This window comes from Chlamydotis macqueenii, chromosome 1 (genome assembly GCF_036417535.1).
Source record: "Chlamydotis macqueenii isolate bChlMac1 chromosome 1, bChlMac1.mat, whole genome shotgun sequence".
Taxonomy (NCBI): domain Eukaryota; kingdom Metazoa; phylum Chordata; class Aves; order Otidiformes; family Otididae; genus Chlamydotis; species Chlamydotis macqueenii.
Window position 1 is genome coordinate 208,980,663 of NC_141556.1, and position 17,346 is coordinate 208,998,008.

General features: G+C 40.9%; 1 protein-coding gene across 1 annotated transcript in view; it reads right to left on the reverse strand.

The window, feature by feature from the left end:
- Nucleotides 1-17,346, reverse strand: part of DLG2 (discs large MAGUK scaffold protein 2) — a 1,053,001-nt gene that overhangs the window by 919,324 nt on the left and 116,331 nt on the right. The window contains exon 4 of the mRNA XM_086739684.1: nucleotides 10,393-10,535. Within this exon, the coding sequence (XP_086595810.1) occupies nucleotides 10,393-10,535 (143 nt within the window). The remainder of the gene's footprint in view (nucleotides 1-10,392; nucleotides 10,536-17,346) is intronic.

A 17,346-nucleotide genomic window follows, 5' to 3' on the forward strand; every position in this document is an offset into this window, starting at 1 on the left:
AAGATACACACACCTATCCAAGGAATCACTCCCAGGGTGATCTTTATATGATCCAGAAGTCTTGGGGTGATATCTTTCTTTATTCTTGGGAACTATTTAAGAAGCGTTGCAATAAAGAAGGATTGGTAGACTGCAGAAATATATAATGGGCTCTTAAACCTCTCTATGGAGACCTGTGTCCTTTGCACACGGAGGGCAGCGATCCTCTTGCGTAGTGGCTCAGATTGGTGGATGAGCAGAGTTAATAAACATGTAAGTGAGACAAATTGTTCTGAAATATTTTTAGAGCAAAACTTAACTAGAGTACATTCGTCCCTGAATACCGCTTTTACAGAACCCTTACAGATTTACAGGGCAAAGAACTATATTTTTAAGAGCTGATGCATTTGTTTTTGCAGGTGGTTAAAACATAAATTCTCAGAATCTTATTAGAAACAATGAATTATATCACAGACTCTTCAGAGGAACTGCTAGCTTGTGGTAGAAGCCTGTTGGGACATTCTGATTTTTTTATGTAGGTAATTTTTTCAGATTAGTCTGGTATGACAACAGCTCTTGTTAAAACATATCATGTTTTACAAAAACTATTTTAGAAAAAATATGTTAAAATTGCAAGAGCTTTTTGTTAAGGGATGTCTTCATAGTATCTTTGACTACTAGATCTACCATTTTGACCTTGATCCACAGAAGTGGAATTTACACAATCATCTGATCTCAGTGCTTATCACAACACAGACCCATTGCTTAATTAAAAGCTTGGCTAATTCTGTGTGCTGATTAATATTTAAGCACATGTTCATTGGGGAAAATTATTGTTTCTGGTCCCTACCAGCTGTTGTGGCCTGCTCCCAATCCTTTGCAGATGTAATAACAAATCCCAGATCAGAAAACTGCCTACAGGTTTTTTGATAGGCATATTGTATAAACGTGAAAAAAAAAATAAAAACAAATAAATCTGCTGTGGTGGATGTGACACTTTCATCATTGCTGATCTGGTTTAGTTTGTTTAATGTCAAAATCCTGGTTCTCTTCCCACCTCCCACCAATGTCAGTAGAAAACAATTATTAAACTAAATAAACAATTATTAAACTAAATCAAATCTCCCTGTCAGAAAGGACTTATCAGACCAGTGACTCCTCTAAACTCTCATGCAAAGCACTCCAACGTGGTGGTGATGTTAAAATAAAAGGGAGAGGCAACAAAAGCAAAGGCTGTTTCTGTGAGCATGTCTGACTGTATGGGAAAAGCAGGATGATGTTTAGTTCCAAGATTTGCCCAGTGGGACAGAAATTGTCTGTTTAGAGAGCGGCATGATATGACTGTTCCCCTATTCTCAGCATCACGACTTCATCAGAAACCTCTCCTGAAGGGATCTGGAATACGGAGGCCAGGATACTGTTCTTCAGAGCTTCTGTCCACAGGATGACCCTGTTCTGCACACATATAACTTCTTGGTTTAAAATGGAAACATTGGCCTGACCACATTAAAACGCACTCAGAAGCAACTCTAAAGTGACATTTAACAGATGCCCTGGCACCCAAGTTATTGACAAGCTACAGAACAAATAAAAAATTTATAGAGATCCAGCATGGATACCCAGTATGGGTAAGACTTTAGCTGCAGATAGTCTTAAATAAGGTTTTTAATTACACAGAGACTTTGCAATTACCTGTTTCTAAACATTAGTAAACCACTTGAGAAGGCAAATGTATAAAATAATCTCTGCAAGTAAAGCATATCTTATTAATGCATGGAAAATAAAATTGCTAAGTTATTGTATATTATTAAAAAAAAATTAAGCCAAGCTTCGGCATTGTTGTTAAACAATGATCTAGTTATCTTTTGCATCCTTAGGTGCAAAAGGAACACAACTAGCAAAACACAAACCAAGATGTCACTTATACTCTACCCCTTAAAAAGGCTGCTGCCTTCCTGAAGAAGCTAGTGCCAACTAGAATTACATGGGAATTGGCTCTGGTACAAAACCAACCCCCATACACAAACTGCATTTGATCAGACAAATGTATACTGTAGGAGTTAAATCTAGTGAAGAAACACAGACATAAAACCGAACGTTTTGAACCCTTCTAATGAAACATTATGGTTGATCATACCTAATGATTCTCGCATATTAAGTATAATCACTTAAACAGCAACAGATGTGGCTCCTGGGAGTAAAGCAAACCGTACAAATTAAGCTGTACCCAGTTATAAAACTAAGGAAAACAAAAAATCCAGAGAAGAGACTGAGTTTTTATAGGCCCACATAGAAGGGTTTTGCAGGTCCACGTTTTTTAGACAAGCTGTTAGTGTGAAACAGAGTAATGGCTTGATAATTGCTCCAGGCAGAAGATTTTTAAGTAAGGAATTTACTACTGGAACTTTTAACAAGCCAGCACTTAGAGGACAGAGAAGTAATTAGAATGTTTATAATAGCTGGGTACAAGGATAGCAGACATTCCTGAAGCAAGCAGAAATAGGAGGATTCATTTTGCATGCTGCAATTGACTGTCTTTGCAAAACGAGCCTCTGAACATAAGAAATGCATGGAACAACAGGAATTAAATGAAGAATCGGAATCTTTGGGGACCGTCTCAGAGCAGTGATATTGCACTGCGCTGAACGCGAGATCGGTGTGTGATGACCCAACTTGCACAGTAATTGCAAATTATTCCCGTTCAATATGCTGAAAGTATTTGCACCATATGCCCTAGAAGTAAAGAGTCTTTTCATGCTATCATGCGGGGATAAGCAGACCTTCCGCTACCAAATTTATTCACAGGCGCAACAGCAGAGTGTTCTTTTCCCTCACCTCAATTTTCCATCCGAATAAAGGTCAAAACACTGCTGACCAGAAATAAGTAGCACTGGAGACCAAACTAATGAAAACAGAGGTTAAAACAAGGGTAAATTTATGTCTTTTAATGAGTATCTGGAGCTGAGCGCAAGCCTGTAGCTTCCAGCCATGTTAACTATTGCCATAGCTAGAGAGCAATTCAATTTTTGTTTTACCAGATGAATACCTCCATCTAGGTACTTTTATATTCTCCATTATTGTATTTTCTGAGCATCTCACTGTTTTAATTCTATCTATCGCCACGATGTTTAAGCGAGGGGCATCCTTCATCTAGTGACTGTTTAAGGCAATGCAGAGAGTCGTGGGAGGACGAATGCTCGTTCCCCAGCAAGTGGCCATTTGCTGAGGTGGGACCTGGGCTCAGACCTGCACGCCCGCTCTCAGACTCCACTGACCTGCTGACACAGCTGCAGAACTGCAAAGCTTTGGCAGCAGAGATGGAAAGTACCATTCCCCAGCCTTATCTGGAACCGAGTAGGGCAAGAGCGCTCTTCTGAGCAGCAGAAGACCTGAATTCCAACCACTTCCAGCTGAATCCCTGTCTCACATTTCCTAGGGGTGGAAAGAAATCAGTCTTCTCTCTCCAACCGGGACAATTTAGGAGCCTTAATTTCAAGAAAACGCTTTCAAGCTGTGAATGCTAGTCTCATAAAGCTTGGTCCAAAGAAGTAATGAAGCTCTTTGGCAGAGGCGAAATTGCAAACAAACCCTGTCTTCATGATTTTCAGCAGCAGATTGGGCACATCCCCAGTCAGCGTGCTCGCTGCGGTGAATGCCATGCTGAATGTTTATAAAATAAGGTAATGCTGAGTTTCCCAGCACTGAGCACTTTCTGTGCTTCCAGTCCAAACAAATTAAGATTAGACTTGCAAAACAGCTAAAGCACCCATTATACAGGCTTGCCCTTTTCTTACTCTTCCCTCAGCATCTGTTCCTGGCCTCTGCTGGAAGCCAGGTACCAGGCTACCTGGGCAAGATAATTGTTGCTTCCTTTAAGCCAATGTGGGTGCTTTATTACTGCAACTTGAAATGATGCAGCCTAAAAGTCGTTTTGATCCGCAGAAACTCCGGAGGCACGTAATCTTCCTAGTGTCAGCTCTCCACAGCCGTGTTCTCAAGGTTGCTACCTGGCATTTGTTTGTTGCCAAAATGAGCTTGTCTGGACCATATAAATACCTCAGCATTGTCAGCATCCCCAAGCTACGTGCTCCTGGCGTACCTTCACACCCTGCTCAGTTAGGTGATCTCAGAACACAATTTATCTGCTATGTGCCACCAACCCTTCCACTGAACACAGCATCCTGCATCCCCTAAATTCAGCTTCAGAGGAATGAACGTATGGCTCCTGTGACAGTGCCCTACATACTAGGTATTTGGAGTGGGATCCTTAACCTTTTATTCTAAATTCATTCACTTCCAGATTTGAATATACGTGGCGGTGACAATGGGAAGGTAAAGAAGAGTTGAGAAATAACAGGGAGAAGAGCTTTGCATCTATGACTCTTCAACACCAATTTGTGAGGGCTTGCTGGGGATGAAGGATTCCACCCTCAGGTATGCCAAAGAAGGCATAATATGCTATATTTTAATATTCAACAGAGCAGTAATAATTTTAAACTCCAGGTTATAAAGTAATGTGTCAGCACTCTGTCCCAATAAATATTTAATTATTCCATATAAATTGGCAACACCTCAACAAGAAAAAGCAAAATAATACTTGCTGGCATAATGCATAGTGCACTCTCATGGGTGAGAAGAGAAGCACTATCAGCTGGTCTCTGGTCAAGAAGGGAGCTGAATATGGATTTCCACATCCTTGGAAAATGCTCTCACCAAGTAGCTTCTTAATAAGGAAAATTTTATCAGCAGTGCCTTTATGTACATTGCAAGAGAAGTCTAACTATGGTCTTATTTACAGAAAAGAGATCATGATTCTGAACCTTAATTGGCATAAGGTACCAACGTCTTAATGAGGCAGATTTTAAGGGAAAGACATCTTGCCCCATTTTTGGAATTTATTATAAATGTGTTCTGGTTTTTGTGGACCTTAATCCTGGACATCAATTTCTTCCTATGCAGTACACCACAAGGTATGGTCCTTAACTGACATCTGCACATGATGAGATATCTCAGGCACTGTAATCCCCAGTTCCCTTCTGTGACTCAGTTCTTCAGTCCTCCTCTCAAACCTCACATACAGTCCCTCAGGAAGTATCCAGAACAAAACAGAATTAAAACCTGCAGTTCCTAAGTCCTGAGTTAGTATTTTCATTAATAAACAGATCTTGCAGAGTAATTTCCAGGCAATTTCTTTACATACATGGAGATATAGAGATATACAGAGAGATATATAGTGCCTGTGCTGTCAAGACTAATTGCCTTTCACAGTGCTTCAAGGCTTTTTGTTTTGGAAACTAAAATATTTCATACATCTAAGTAAAGCTCCTTTGAGAAGAGTATAAGCCACTAAATATTTTCTTCCCCAAAAGATCAGATTTTTCATTAGGACCCAGCATTTATTGTTACATGGGCATATTACCCAAAAATGACAACACTGCTGAGGAAGAGCAGGTCACAAAGGTTATTTCAAAAGACTGAGGGAATGAAAGGCAGAGAAGCTGGAAGCTCCCATCATTATATAAGATTAGTTAAACACATGTTTAAGTTATTTTTGGAACAGGGGTGAATAAACTGTTCTCCATGTCTACTGTGAATTGAACAAATACTAATGGGTTCTAATTGCAGTTAGAGAAATTCCAGGTTGTCATCAGGGAAGACTTTCTGTCAGTGAGGGAACAAGTTACCCAGAGAAGTTGCTAACTCTCCACTGTGGGAGATTTTAAAGAACAGATTAGACAAACATATGTCAGGAGCAGTTCAAATACAGCTGATCTGCCCTAGGGCAAGAGAATGGACAACATTATTTTTTTCAAGTCTTCTTCAGAACTACAGAGTTCCTACACCATGACTAACACATTGGAATTTTTCATTTATTACCTGATATGTCACATTCCCTGCTTGCTGTATGAATATATTAAACAAATAAACGCCTTCACAAGCAGAACCCAGTAAACATTTTTAGTGAATAGTGAACTTGCCCCAGATAGTTTCATTGATTCTGAAACTACCCACCAATTTAAGCTGATTTTGTCCAGTTGAATTTACAGGAGGGAAAACAACAGGGATATATGAATGTGGGGGGGTTTTTTGTGTGAATCTATGTCCTTTTTTCTTCCTTATTCACTAACACCCACCCACTGAAATTATTTTGGTCTATGGTATTTACAGCTCTGCCAGATACACTGCCACATACATTCAGTTTCTATACAGGGTGAAATGCAATAATATGACAATAGGTAATACTGCATTTTGCATCTGGAAACATTAATATCACTTATCATTCTAATGACCAACAAAGCTGTTAATAGTGGAGTAAAAAAAACAAGGATGTGGTGTTTAAATGTGTAGGACATACCAAAACATTTATCAACTTCATGAGGACCAGGAGCTCCTTCAGGGTCAACACCTGAACAGCACAGAGTTTAACTAGAAGCATGCAAGTAAAGAAACCTGGGGCTAGGAGCAGGGGCTGGAAATAAAGCAGTAGTAATTAATCACTGAACCCCACACATGTTTTGTTAATTCCATCATTTGTAGTCATGGGTTGCTATGTGGAGTCATTAACACTAATAATTTGGATGCATCTCGTTCTGGCATATAAGGTGAACTAATATATTCACGTAACTTTTCACTTGCTTTTGCAAAATTAGAGTCTCTGAGTTTGGGAGTTGTCTCTCTTCTGAGGCATTCCCTAAGAATGATGTGAGATGATAGGATGTGTCATAACCCTTTCATCTCTCTTAATTGATGAAGATCCAGTCGCAGTATGCTGTAAGATCTAGCATTGGCATGGTGGGCTGACCCTGGCTGGACACCAGATGCCCACCAAAACCACTCTGTCACTCCCCCTCCTCCCTGGACATGGGAGGAAAAATATGATTAAAAGCTTGTGGGTTGAGATAAGGACATTTTGCCATCGGCAAAACAGACTTGACTTGGGGAAATTAATGAAACTTAATTTATTACCAATCAAATCAGAGTAATGAGAAATAAAAACTAAATCCTAAACCTAAATCTTAAAACACCTTCCCTGCACCCCTCTCTTCTTCCTGGACTGAACTCCACTCCCAATTTTTCTCTACCTCCTCCCCCTGAGCAGTGCAGGGGGACAGGGAATGGGGGCTGCAGTTAGTTCATCACACGTTGTCTTTGCTGCTCCTTGCTCCACAAGCAGAGGACTCCTCACACTCTTCCCCTGCTCCAGGAGACAGTCCTCCATGAACTTCTCTGATGTGGGTCCTTCCCATGGGCTGGAGTTCTTCACGAACTGCACCAGCACGGGTCCCTTCCACGAGATGCAGCCCCTCCGGAACAGACTTCTCCAGCGTGGGTCCCCCATGGGGTCACACGTCCTGCCAGCAAACCTACTCTAGTGTGGGCTCCTCTCTCCACAGGGCCACAGTTCCTGCCAGGAGCCTACTCCAGCATGGTTCACAGCCTCCTTCAGGCATCCACCTGCCCTGGCGTGGGGTCTTCCTCAGGCTGCAGGTGTGTCTCTGCTGCAGGGGAACAACCTTCTTCACCATGGACTGCACCACGGGCTGCAAGGGAATCTCTGCTCTGGTGCCTGGAGCGCCTCTTCCCCCTTCTTCTGCACTGACCTTGGTGTCTGCAGAGCTATTCCTCTCACATATTTTGACTCCTCTCCTGCACAGATTTTTTTTCCTCCCTTCTTAAATATGTTATCCCAGAGACACTATGACCATTGCTGGATGGACTCGGTCTTGGCCAGCAGCAGGTCCATCTTGAAGCCAGATGGCATTGGCTCTCTTGGACATGGGGGAAGCTTCCAGCAGCTCCTCACAAAAGCCACCTCGGTAGTCTCCCAGCTACTGAAACTTGGCCATGAAAACCCAATACACTCAGTTTGTTACAGACCACTATGGTGATCACCAATGCCAGGTGAGAGAGTTTAGAGGCATCTCTGTATGGCAAATTTGTACAGTATTGCAAACAACAATCTAAAAACTTTTCTGTCATCTAAAAGTCTACACTTTTGGAAAAGCAAATACATCCATACAAAGGAGAGATCACAGGATACCTGATATGGACAGTGAAAGTCACTTTCCTTTTTTATCAACAACTAAGACTGGAACAAAAATACAGAAAAAGAACCAATTTATATAGAAAATTAACATATAGACAGCCAAGGAAGGTTTCAAGTGTAAGCATGAAAGGGGAATGGTCTCTAGACTGGATGATCACACTTAGGCTTTTATTGCAGAGGAACACTGAGTGAGGGGAGGTTTTTTCTTTCCACATTTGGGACATGTGGTTGAGGATGGAAAAGTAAAGTACAAAACCATCAGTTCCCATAAGGAATGGACCATGAGGAAGAATGTGTGATGTCTCAGATTATCCAGTCCCAGTTTCACAGGGCGGTTTCTCACAGAAAGCAAGGTAGTGTATTGAATTTGTCCAGCAGCTGGTACATTCAGCATGTGCTAATCAGCTCCGGCTCAGAACTGTCAATACTGTGCTGTGCTGTCTAAAGGGGAAAAAAAAAAAAAAAAAAAAGCCTACATTTGTAGTCTGTTTTGCCTACAGTTGGACCCTTACAATATATATAGGTATGATTTTTAAAAGGACTAAATGTTTTGTGCTCTCATTACACTGATGAAACGTGTGGATAGACAGGAAATCTGAAAATGAGGGCACCCTGAACTCTGCCAGCACCCTGGCTTGCAATGGATATTCCAGTTTCTAAGCAACTGTTTTCTGTTGTTTTGCTTTAAAGCAGAGCATTGTTTTCATAAGACGAGCAAAGTTTGGAGTTAGCCCTATATACTCTATTATTCTCAGCATAAAATTTGGAGTTTAAATTGCCCTGGACAAGAGCAGCAGCACATCTCCTTAGACAGCAGTGAGGTTAAGGATGACAGAGTTGAGGGTCAAATATTTTGATGAGGCTGGGATGAAAAAAAGAGTCTGTGATCTACTGTCTTTCTCAGATGCTTCCAGAGATAACATGCTGGAATACACTTTCACCATTTTAAAGCATATAGCTCTGTGAAAAAAAAAAAAAAAAAAAAAAAAAAAAGACAGAGGATTGGCTGGCTGCGTCTTCAAGCAAGGACTCAAATGTTAAATCATTCATGGGATATATTCTACACTAATGTTAAGACTCATTTGTTCTGGTCTCACTCAAAATCAGAATGCTTGTTCTCATTAATTCTACAAGCTTCCTTTGCTAATTAATTTTTACAATAAATTTCTTCATTTCTTCAGAGAGTTTTGTTCTAGCTGCCTGCAATGCTGATTAATCTTTTTAAAGAATCACATATAAAATGTCATGTAGAACTACATTTCTTTTTCTAGGTTTTATATTTTTTTAAAAGAAGAAAGCTCTTCAAAATAGTCCTGCCTATGGAAAGTGCTTTGGAACAACTTTTAAAATCTGAAATTCCTTTTGAACCATAACAACAATGTAAATTTTTACACATTTCCCTCATCTTTGATTTTGATCTGGAGATTGGCAGTTTGCAGTCCATGCCCACTCTATTTCTGTCTCGCTGCTGGAGAACAGTGTAATTCATTGCTTGGTTCTGTGGGTTTTGGTTTTGTTTTTGAAGTACAAATGTGGTGGCAGGCAATTAGTTTAGACTGCTAATTTAGTTAATAATAATCTGGAGGCAGGCAGAGGCGGATTAAAGCCAGTGACAAAGAAAGGTCTTGAAACCTTCCACGGGCTGCAGAAGAAAATCGTAGAATCACAGAATGGTTTGGGTTGGAAGGGACCTTCAAAGGTCGTCTAGTCCAACCCCCCTGCAAGGAGCAGGGACATCTCAAACCAGATCAGGTTGCTCAGAGCTCCATCCAACCTGGCCTTGAATGTTTTCAGGGATGGGGCATCCACCACCTCTCTGGGCAACCTGTTCCAATGTTCCACCACCCTCAGTGTAAACTTTTTCCCTAATATCTAACCTGAACCTAATCAAATGTGTAGAACCTTTTTCTCTCTATCTATTCCTCATACAGAGACTGTTTTGGTTGATATCTCTGCGCACTTGGCTAAAGTTCAGCCCAATGTCAGTCCCAGAATTATGAAAAGTTCTATTAAATTTTTTACACAGGATACAATCACCGGTGTATTAATAACCTCAGTGGTTATTAGCAAGTAGAGGAGATATATTCTCTTTTGGGGGTAATCACAGACACCAAGTATCAGGCAAAGTACGCCCAGGATGAGGAAAAAAAGTTTTCTACTTCCCCTTTGACAGACGGGAATTGAAAGGATGAAGAAGATAGTGACATATTCAAGGTCAAAGAGATAACACTATACATCTTCCATATCCTAATCTAACTCCTTAATTAAGGCCATTCTTTGAATCTTATAAATCATTGCATGGCCTTTCTTAGGCTTGAGACATCTCACTCATTACGTATATTCTAATTCTTAATCTATTAAATTACCTCTTCGTTTTTCTGCAGATTTTCATGGTCAGTAGCAGATGTTGTCTTCTCCCATTTCTCTGCAACTTGATTTGCTTCTTCTATTTTCTGCTCATAGCTTTTCTGGGAATTTAGCAGTGTCACTTCATAAAACTCTTGAATATCTGTTTATAAAGAGGAACAAGTAAAAGAGATTATTTGGCATGTTGGCTTTTGAATCCCTGGTGTTTTCCTTCGGTCAATAGATACTTACACACTAACATCATAATGATAAACAGGTATTATATTTCTAATGGAAAGTACCAATATGCAAATTTGTTTTCTAAAGTGTCAATGAGATTCTTGAGGTATATTCTCATTTTAAAGAGGTTCTTACAAATAATTTCAAAGAAGTACAGGAATAACCTTTATAAGAGATTCAAAGAACCTTACATGCACACATACAATATCAGGATCACAAATATCCCAGGATGCTCCAGCATGTCTAAAAATAAAGAGTATGTTCTCCAGGAAAGCTTCCTCAACCAGAAGAGAAAATTCTTCCAGCGTTAGCCATAGAGCCTGTCTGGCAAAGATTAAAATATTGGGATTGTGTCTGAACTTCAAAGGCAGCTGGGAATATTGGCATACAGGTCATATTGCCATACAGATCCCACATCTGGGCCAGAAGGACATCACTTCTAACTGTAATAAATAACCTGCCTTGGAGGTACATCTGCATTTTTGGTGGTATGCTGTCTCACACGATAAGAGACTGAATGGAATTGCACGTGACAAGCAGAATTGAAGGAGCAGGAGAAGGCACAGAGGCACACAGCAGAGGCGTCTTTCCAGGGACAGTCAAAACCAGTGAACTGGGTCCATACTTGTCCTCACATGAAGTTCCTGGTCAGATACCTAGGAGCCTCTCTTCCCTTTTCATTAACAACTGAAATGTAACCTTTCTTCTAACTCCTTTTTCAACTTTCCAATTCATTATGTACTCTATTTCTCATGTACAATGCGGAAAAATAATCAGAAATTTTAATTTTAACATTAATAACTGTGATCAATAGGAAGTAGATACTAACTTCTATGTCACAGAAATATTTGTAATAATTTATATTTCCTATTGCTAAGAAAATTTGATGCCACCATTAAAACTAAGATCTACTTTTCAAATTAAAAGCTATAGGATAGTTGCAATGAGAATGGAAGTTCCTCCATCCTCGCTGCGGGGATTTTTTACGGTCATTTTGAACGCTCATAGTACAATTACAAGCAGTTGTAATATATGGTTCAATGCCAGGTCAATTTGTATTGCAACTGCAAGTAAAACATATCAGGCTAATATGCAATTATCTCTAGATAAATATTTTGCAGAAATAAACTAAAAATTGCCCTCCGGCAGTGGCATTCAGCTGGCATAGCTGTCGTTATCAGAGTATTAATTGGGTTGACAGTAGTCAGTCAAGGAACAGCAGAACAGTGCTTTCGCTCTAACTTGAAGGGCTGCCTCACCCTCATGTTTTCATTAAAAAAAAAAAAAGTGATCCACATTTGGATGTGTATGCACGTGTGTGAAATAAATATTAAAAACTCAGTCTTTTTGTAAAGGCCCTTATCTATTCCGAGGAGGCCACGGGTTGCTTTCACTGGAATAACGATCACTGGTGTGCAGAGAAGAGCAATTCAGTGTACTTATGCGGTTACAGAAGAGAGCACAGAGGATTCACTTAGTTGGTTGCTTTCTTATTCCGTAAGCTAAAATTGCCATTTCTATGGAAAAAGGGCAGCCAGCAACTTGCAGTCAATCAGGGTTAGCAGAAAATAGGAGCTGTAATTTGCTCTGAGTAGAACCTGCTCTATCGAGTTATCTGCATGATGCGAGAGGTGCAATCATACCAGGAGGGGAAACCAGCGGAATACTGCTGAGGGTGGGAAAAGAGGGGGAAAGGAGGCGAGGGGATCAAGCAGCTGTAGGATCAAGGTTGGAGCCAAGGTCATAAAAAGCAGTTGTAAGAGCATGGTAATTGTGATGTAAAATGACCAAAATACAGCCTGTCTCCTAGTGGGGTCTTACAGGAAGATAATTCAACAAAGAGACTAAAATCTTACACAAATTGAATCTATAACAAGCATTTTGTGGCACTGTATTCCCTCCTTTTCATGAAAAAAAAAGTTCAGATTTCATTTAGAAGTGGCAATATTACTATTGATTAATTCCATGAGCACAAAACACCTCTCCGCATCAACTGTCCAGCTCTCTGTACCACTCCAAACATTTTGTTAAGCAATGAATTCATTTCATTTAAAGGGCCTGTGAATCTCACTGGATTTTCAGTCCAACTGAATTTGTTCATTTACTTCTTAAGAAATTACTTACTTCATTTAATAAACTCCACTTGCTCATCCTTTAGCCTAATCTAAATGTTTTGTCAGTTTTGCTGTATAAAGATAAATTGCATACAATAAATTATATGTATTCTAGTACGAAGTGATCCTAAAGACACCATGATATATTTTATTTTGGGTAATTCCAGCACTGAGGAAGTGGGAAAACAATTTTTTTCTATAACAGTATGGTAGAGAATACATCAGCATCACTTTACAAATGCCCATGGAGAAGTATACTGTAAATCACTGCGTTTGTGCTCTGCAGGGAAATTGCAGGGACCCCCATCCTCTGTCCTACAGACCTGTGCAAGAGTGCGCAGGGAGCACCTCTGTAAGTGTGCCAGGGAGCTTACTAAAGCTGGACCCACTTCTCAGTGTGAAGTCTTATTTCTTTACTATTGATTAAAATAATATATTAATTATTTAGGCTCAAATTAGAGTCGTGCTCAGTCTTACCTACTTTTTTTTTTAAAGGAAATTTAAACAAAAATAATTTGGACAAGGGATAAGAACTGGAGAAGATACAATGCCGTACCTCTCCTACGAGGACAGGCTGAGAGAGTTGGGGCTGTTCAGCCTGGAGAAGAGGAGTACAATGGCTTACAACAAACCTCCACACCCAGTTTTTTTCCCACATAGCAGGAGGCTCCCTTTAGCACCCTCCTCACTTATATACTGAGATGATGTCAGATGAACAGCCCTCTGGCTAATTTGGATAAACTTACCCCAGCTGTTAGCTAATTAGTTAACTATTCCAGCTGGGTGCCCCAGCCATAGGGGCCACCAGCTCCAGTTGTCCTCCCAGCTCAGGTGAATATTAACTCTCTCCTAGCCAGAACCAGGACAAGATGTCCCTGCTTTTTGCGGGGGGGGGGGGGGGGGGGACGGACGGGTTGGACTAGATGGCCTTTAAAGTTTCTTTCCAACCCAAACCATTCTATGATTCTATGAACAGCGACCTTTCTTTCAGTCATCAGCTACAAAGAAAGAAAAACATGGGATCAGGCAGAGCTGAACAGGCTGCCTAAACTCCGCCATTTCCTGACTTTTGAGTGATTGGTGCTGCAGCCCTGCAACCATTATTCCAGTACAATTTCTGTTCCAATTTATATGCATCACCAAATCCATTCCATTATAGAACACTTTACAACTCTCACAGCAAAGGGGTTAAATAATATGAAAAGGCAAAAACATTGAATAGCCTAAACTACTTTCTGTCTTCTGTGACCATGGGCTTTCGCCAGCATTCTAATGAGGAAAAATAAGATAAAGCAATACAATTCCTCATTCATCTGTAGGCACTTCAGCACCAGAAAGAAAGAAGTAAATTGAAGGGAATGCAGACAAAGACAGATGATAAAAGGTCTGAAAGGACTAACTTTTGAGCAAAGATTAAAGGAAGAGAATAATAATAACATACACTTTCATACTTCTTTTCATTTCAAAGCAAAACAAACATTAAGACCCGTATAGTGTTGGCTGAGAAAATTGCACAAGGCCTCAAAGAGAAGCAAACCAGCAGGGCTGAACTGTAGAAGCCCACAAACGAGCACACCAGGTGTGTCCATCCCTTTGTGATCAATAACCCACTTACACTGGCTTCAGAATCACCAGTGGATTCAGGAGAACATTATTCCACTTTGCAGGGAAGGGAAGATGCAGCTGCATGAGCAAATCTGGCACAATTGCCCAGTATGTTAGGGATGAGGCAGGAGCCACTCACTCCTACAAGCTTTCTCCTTTATTCCAGATACTCACCAGCGTGATTTAAAGTCAGAGGGGAAAGGTGGTCAGCATTTGCTCCTCTTTATGCATCTTGGTGCCCTCTTTACTATTGACCCATCTTCAGCTGTGTAAATAAGCATGACCCAGCTGGTAGCCCAAGGCTGGATGAAGTATACGAGACAGCTTTGGCATCTGTATGATTTTCACCTACACAGAGAAGCTCTGGCAGGTACCAAATGCATCTCAGTACTGTTATGCACATTCAGATCGTATACACATGCGTCCCAGTGCACTGGGATTACCCCAATATATCTCTTATAATAAAAATATAATATCTATTTGTAATAGCTATATATTACCCAATATATCTCAGACCCAGCTGACCTGTAGCTGCACCTTGCACATATCTCATGGACACAAAGGGTTAGGAAGTGAGAATATCAAAATATGAGTTTTCCAAGTAATATGATGCAAAATGTAGAGAGGCTCAACTTGATCTGGTAGAGGTTTATAATACAAAAAATGATGAGAGGGCTGGAGCACCTCTCCCATGAGGACAGGCTGAGAGAGTTGGGACTGTTCAGCCTGGAGGAGAGGAGGCTCCGGGGGGACCTGACAGTGGCCTTCCAGTGCCTAAAGGGGGCCTGCAGGAAAGACAGGGAGAAACTCTTTAGCAGGGCCTGGTGTGATAGGACAAGAGGTAATGGTTCTAAATAGAAGGAAGCAGATTCAGACTGCACATAGGGAAAAAATATTTTACACTGAATGTGGTGGAACACTGGCCCAGGTTGCCCAGAGAGGTGGTGGATGCCCCATCCCTGGAAACATTCAAGGCCAGGCTGGACGGGGGTCTGAGCAACCTGATCTGGTTGGAGATGTCCCTGCTCCTTGCAGGGAGGTTGGACTAGATGGCCTTTAAAGGTCCCTTCCAACCCAAACTATTCTATGATTACAGGGTACCAAACTTAAGATTCAGAAGGCAGGAGGCATAAAGAAAACCAGAGCAGGAGTGGAGAGAAAAATATCTTGTACCTCTTTTGTATTTAAAAAAAAACAAGGGGAGGGAGAGGAAAATCTGTATTCCAGTAACAAATGAACTGATGCTAGGCTTTCTGATACCATCTATATTTTATAGAACACAAACAATTAAGTTTAAAAGGATAATCTTGTACATCACTTAGCCTGAAGTTGTATGCATGTGTCAGCAAATGCTGCCTCCCCAGTGACTTGATGGTACATGTGGCCACTTGTAACAGAGCACTGCAAACTATTCCACGCACCAAATGTTACCCAAAGTCCACTGAACTTGGAGACACCTACCCACCACAGCATGTTTTGACCTCCAGGAAGACAGTACGCTGTGCTGACGGCTGTTCTAAAAGCTGTTACCTTTGGCTGTGCTTAGCAATGAGAGAGAATTTCCTTGCGATATACATCGGGCTGCCACCCCTCTTCACTGTATGTCTTGAGACGATTTAGAAACGGCACCAATGTTCTGGTATCTGCAGTAATTGTCTGTTGGTTCTGCACATAGCTGTACTTTTTTGCAATTAACTGTAACATCATTAACAATGTAGAATCCCATTACCTAAGAAACGAGTTCTCTATGCACCATATTTCTATAGACCCAAATGGGGAATTAGAACAAATATTCTGTAGAAGAAAAAGAAGAGGATTTTTTTTTTCTCCTCCTTCTAGAGGTCCTTAGCCACTGAATTCATTTTTCCCGTGCTGTGCCAGTGTCCTGACTTGCTTTGCAGTATAACTCCCATCTGTTTTTCCAGGGCATTCAGGGACAAGGTGGAATGGGGGTCTAAGGCAACATGCAAACACAAGCTGTTTCCTTTCCGGGAAATTTGGAGCAGTCTTTCTATCTATGTGTAGGATAGTGTCTGATATGTACCTTTTAATGTTGTGTAACCCAACAAAAATAAATGGCTACTGTCTGGCAGAACACGGCGAATCAAAATAAAGTCAATTGTTACAGGCTCTTGGTGCGAGTCCTTTTTTTTAACTAAGGGAACATTACCGCGTACGTCTAAATGGCATCGTTTATATCCTGGGGAGCAGATTATGCTGGGTCAGCTTCAGCCATCTGGTCTGAATTATTAGGTAGGAGTAAGGAGGATTGTGCAGGATGTTGTTCAAGATGGAAAACTGATTCACGCAGAAGTAGCAGGGAAGTGATCAGAGATCCTACCAGCCTGCCAGTAAAGAGCTTTAAAGGCTCTGCCCATGGAAGCAGTCCAAAGAGAGATTAAATAACATACTTCACCAAACACAACTATGTTTTGTGGTTGTTTTCAAGTAAAATGTTTCCATATTGAGTAAAATAGTCATTATAAGAGAGATAAAATTAAAAGTAAGAGAAGGAAAACAACTTAACTTGGAATTGGATGAGTTTTCAACTAAAGCAGGACTATGGCGCAGACCCTACGTGAGAGATGGCAGATCTCCAGTCGTCAAGCTGGTACACAGCTTTACGGTCATGGTGAGCTGAAACCTGCCCCCATTAGCATCCCTTGGTGCAGCAGCAGTCAAAAATGTCTCTCCTGTTCCAGCTGTATCTCACCCCCAGGACTCCACACATATTTGCCTTGGGTCTGCACTAATAAAAGAGGTTCAACAATAAAGCATAGAATCATAGAATCACAGAATGGTTAGGGTTGGAAGGGACCTTCAAAGGTCATCCAGTCCACCCCCCCTGCAAGAAGCAGGGACATCCCCACCTAGATCAGGTTTCGCAGAGCCTCATCCAGCCTGGCCTTGAACGTTTCCAGAGATGGGGCCTCCACCACCTTTCTGGGCAACCTGGGCCAGTGTTCTATAACTCGCATCGTAAAAAAATTTTTCCTAATTTCTAATCTAAATCTA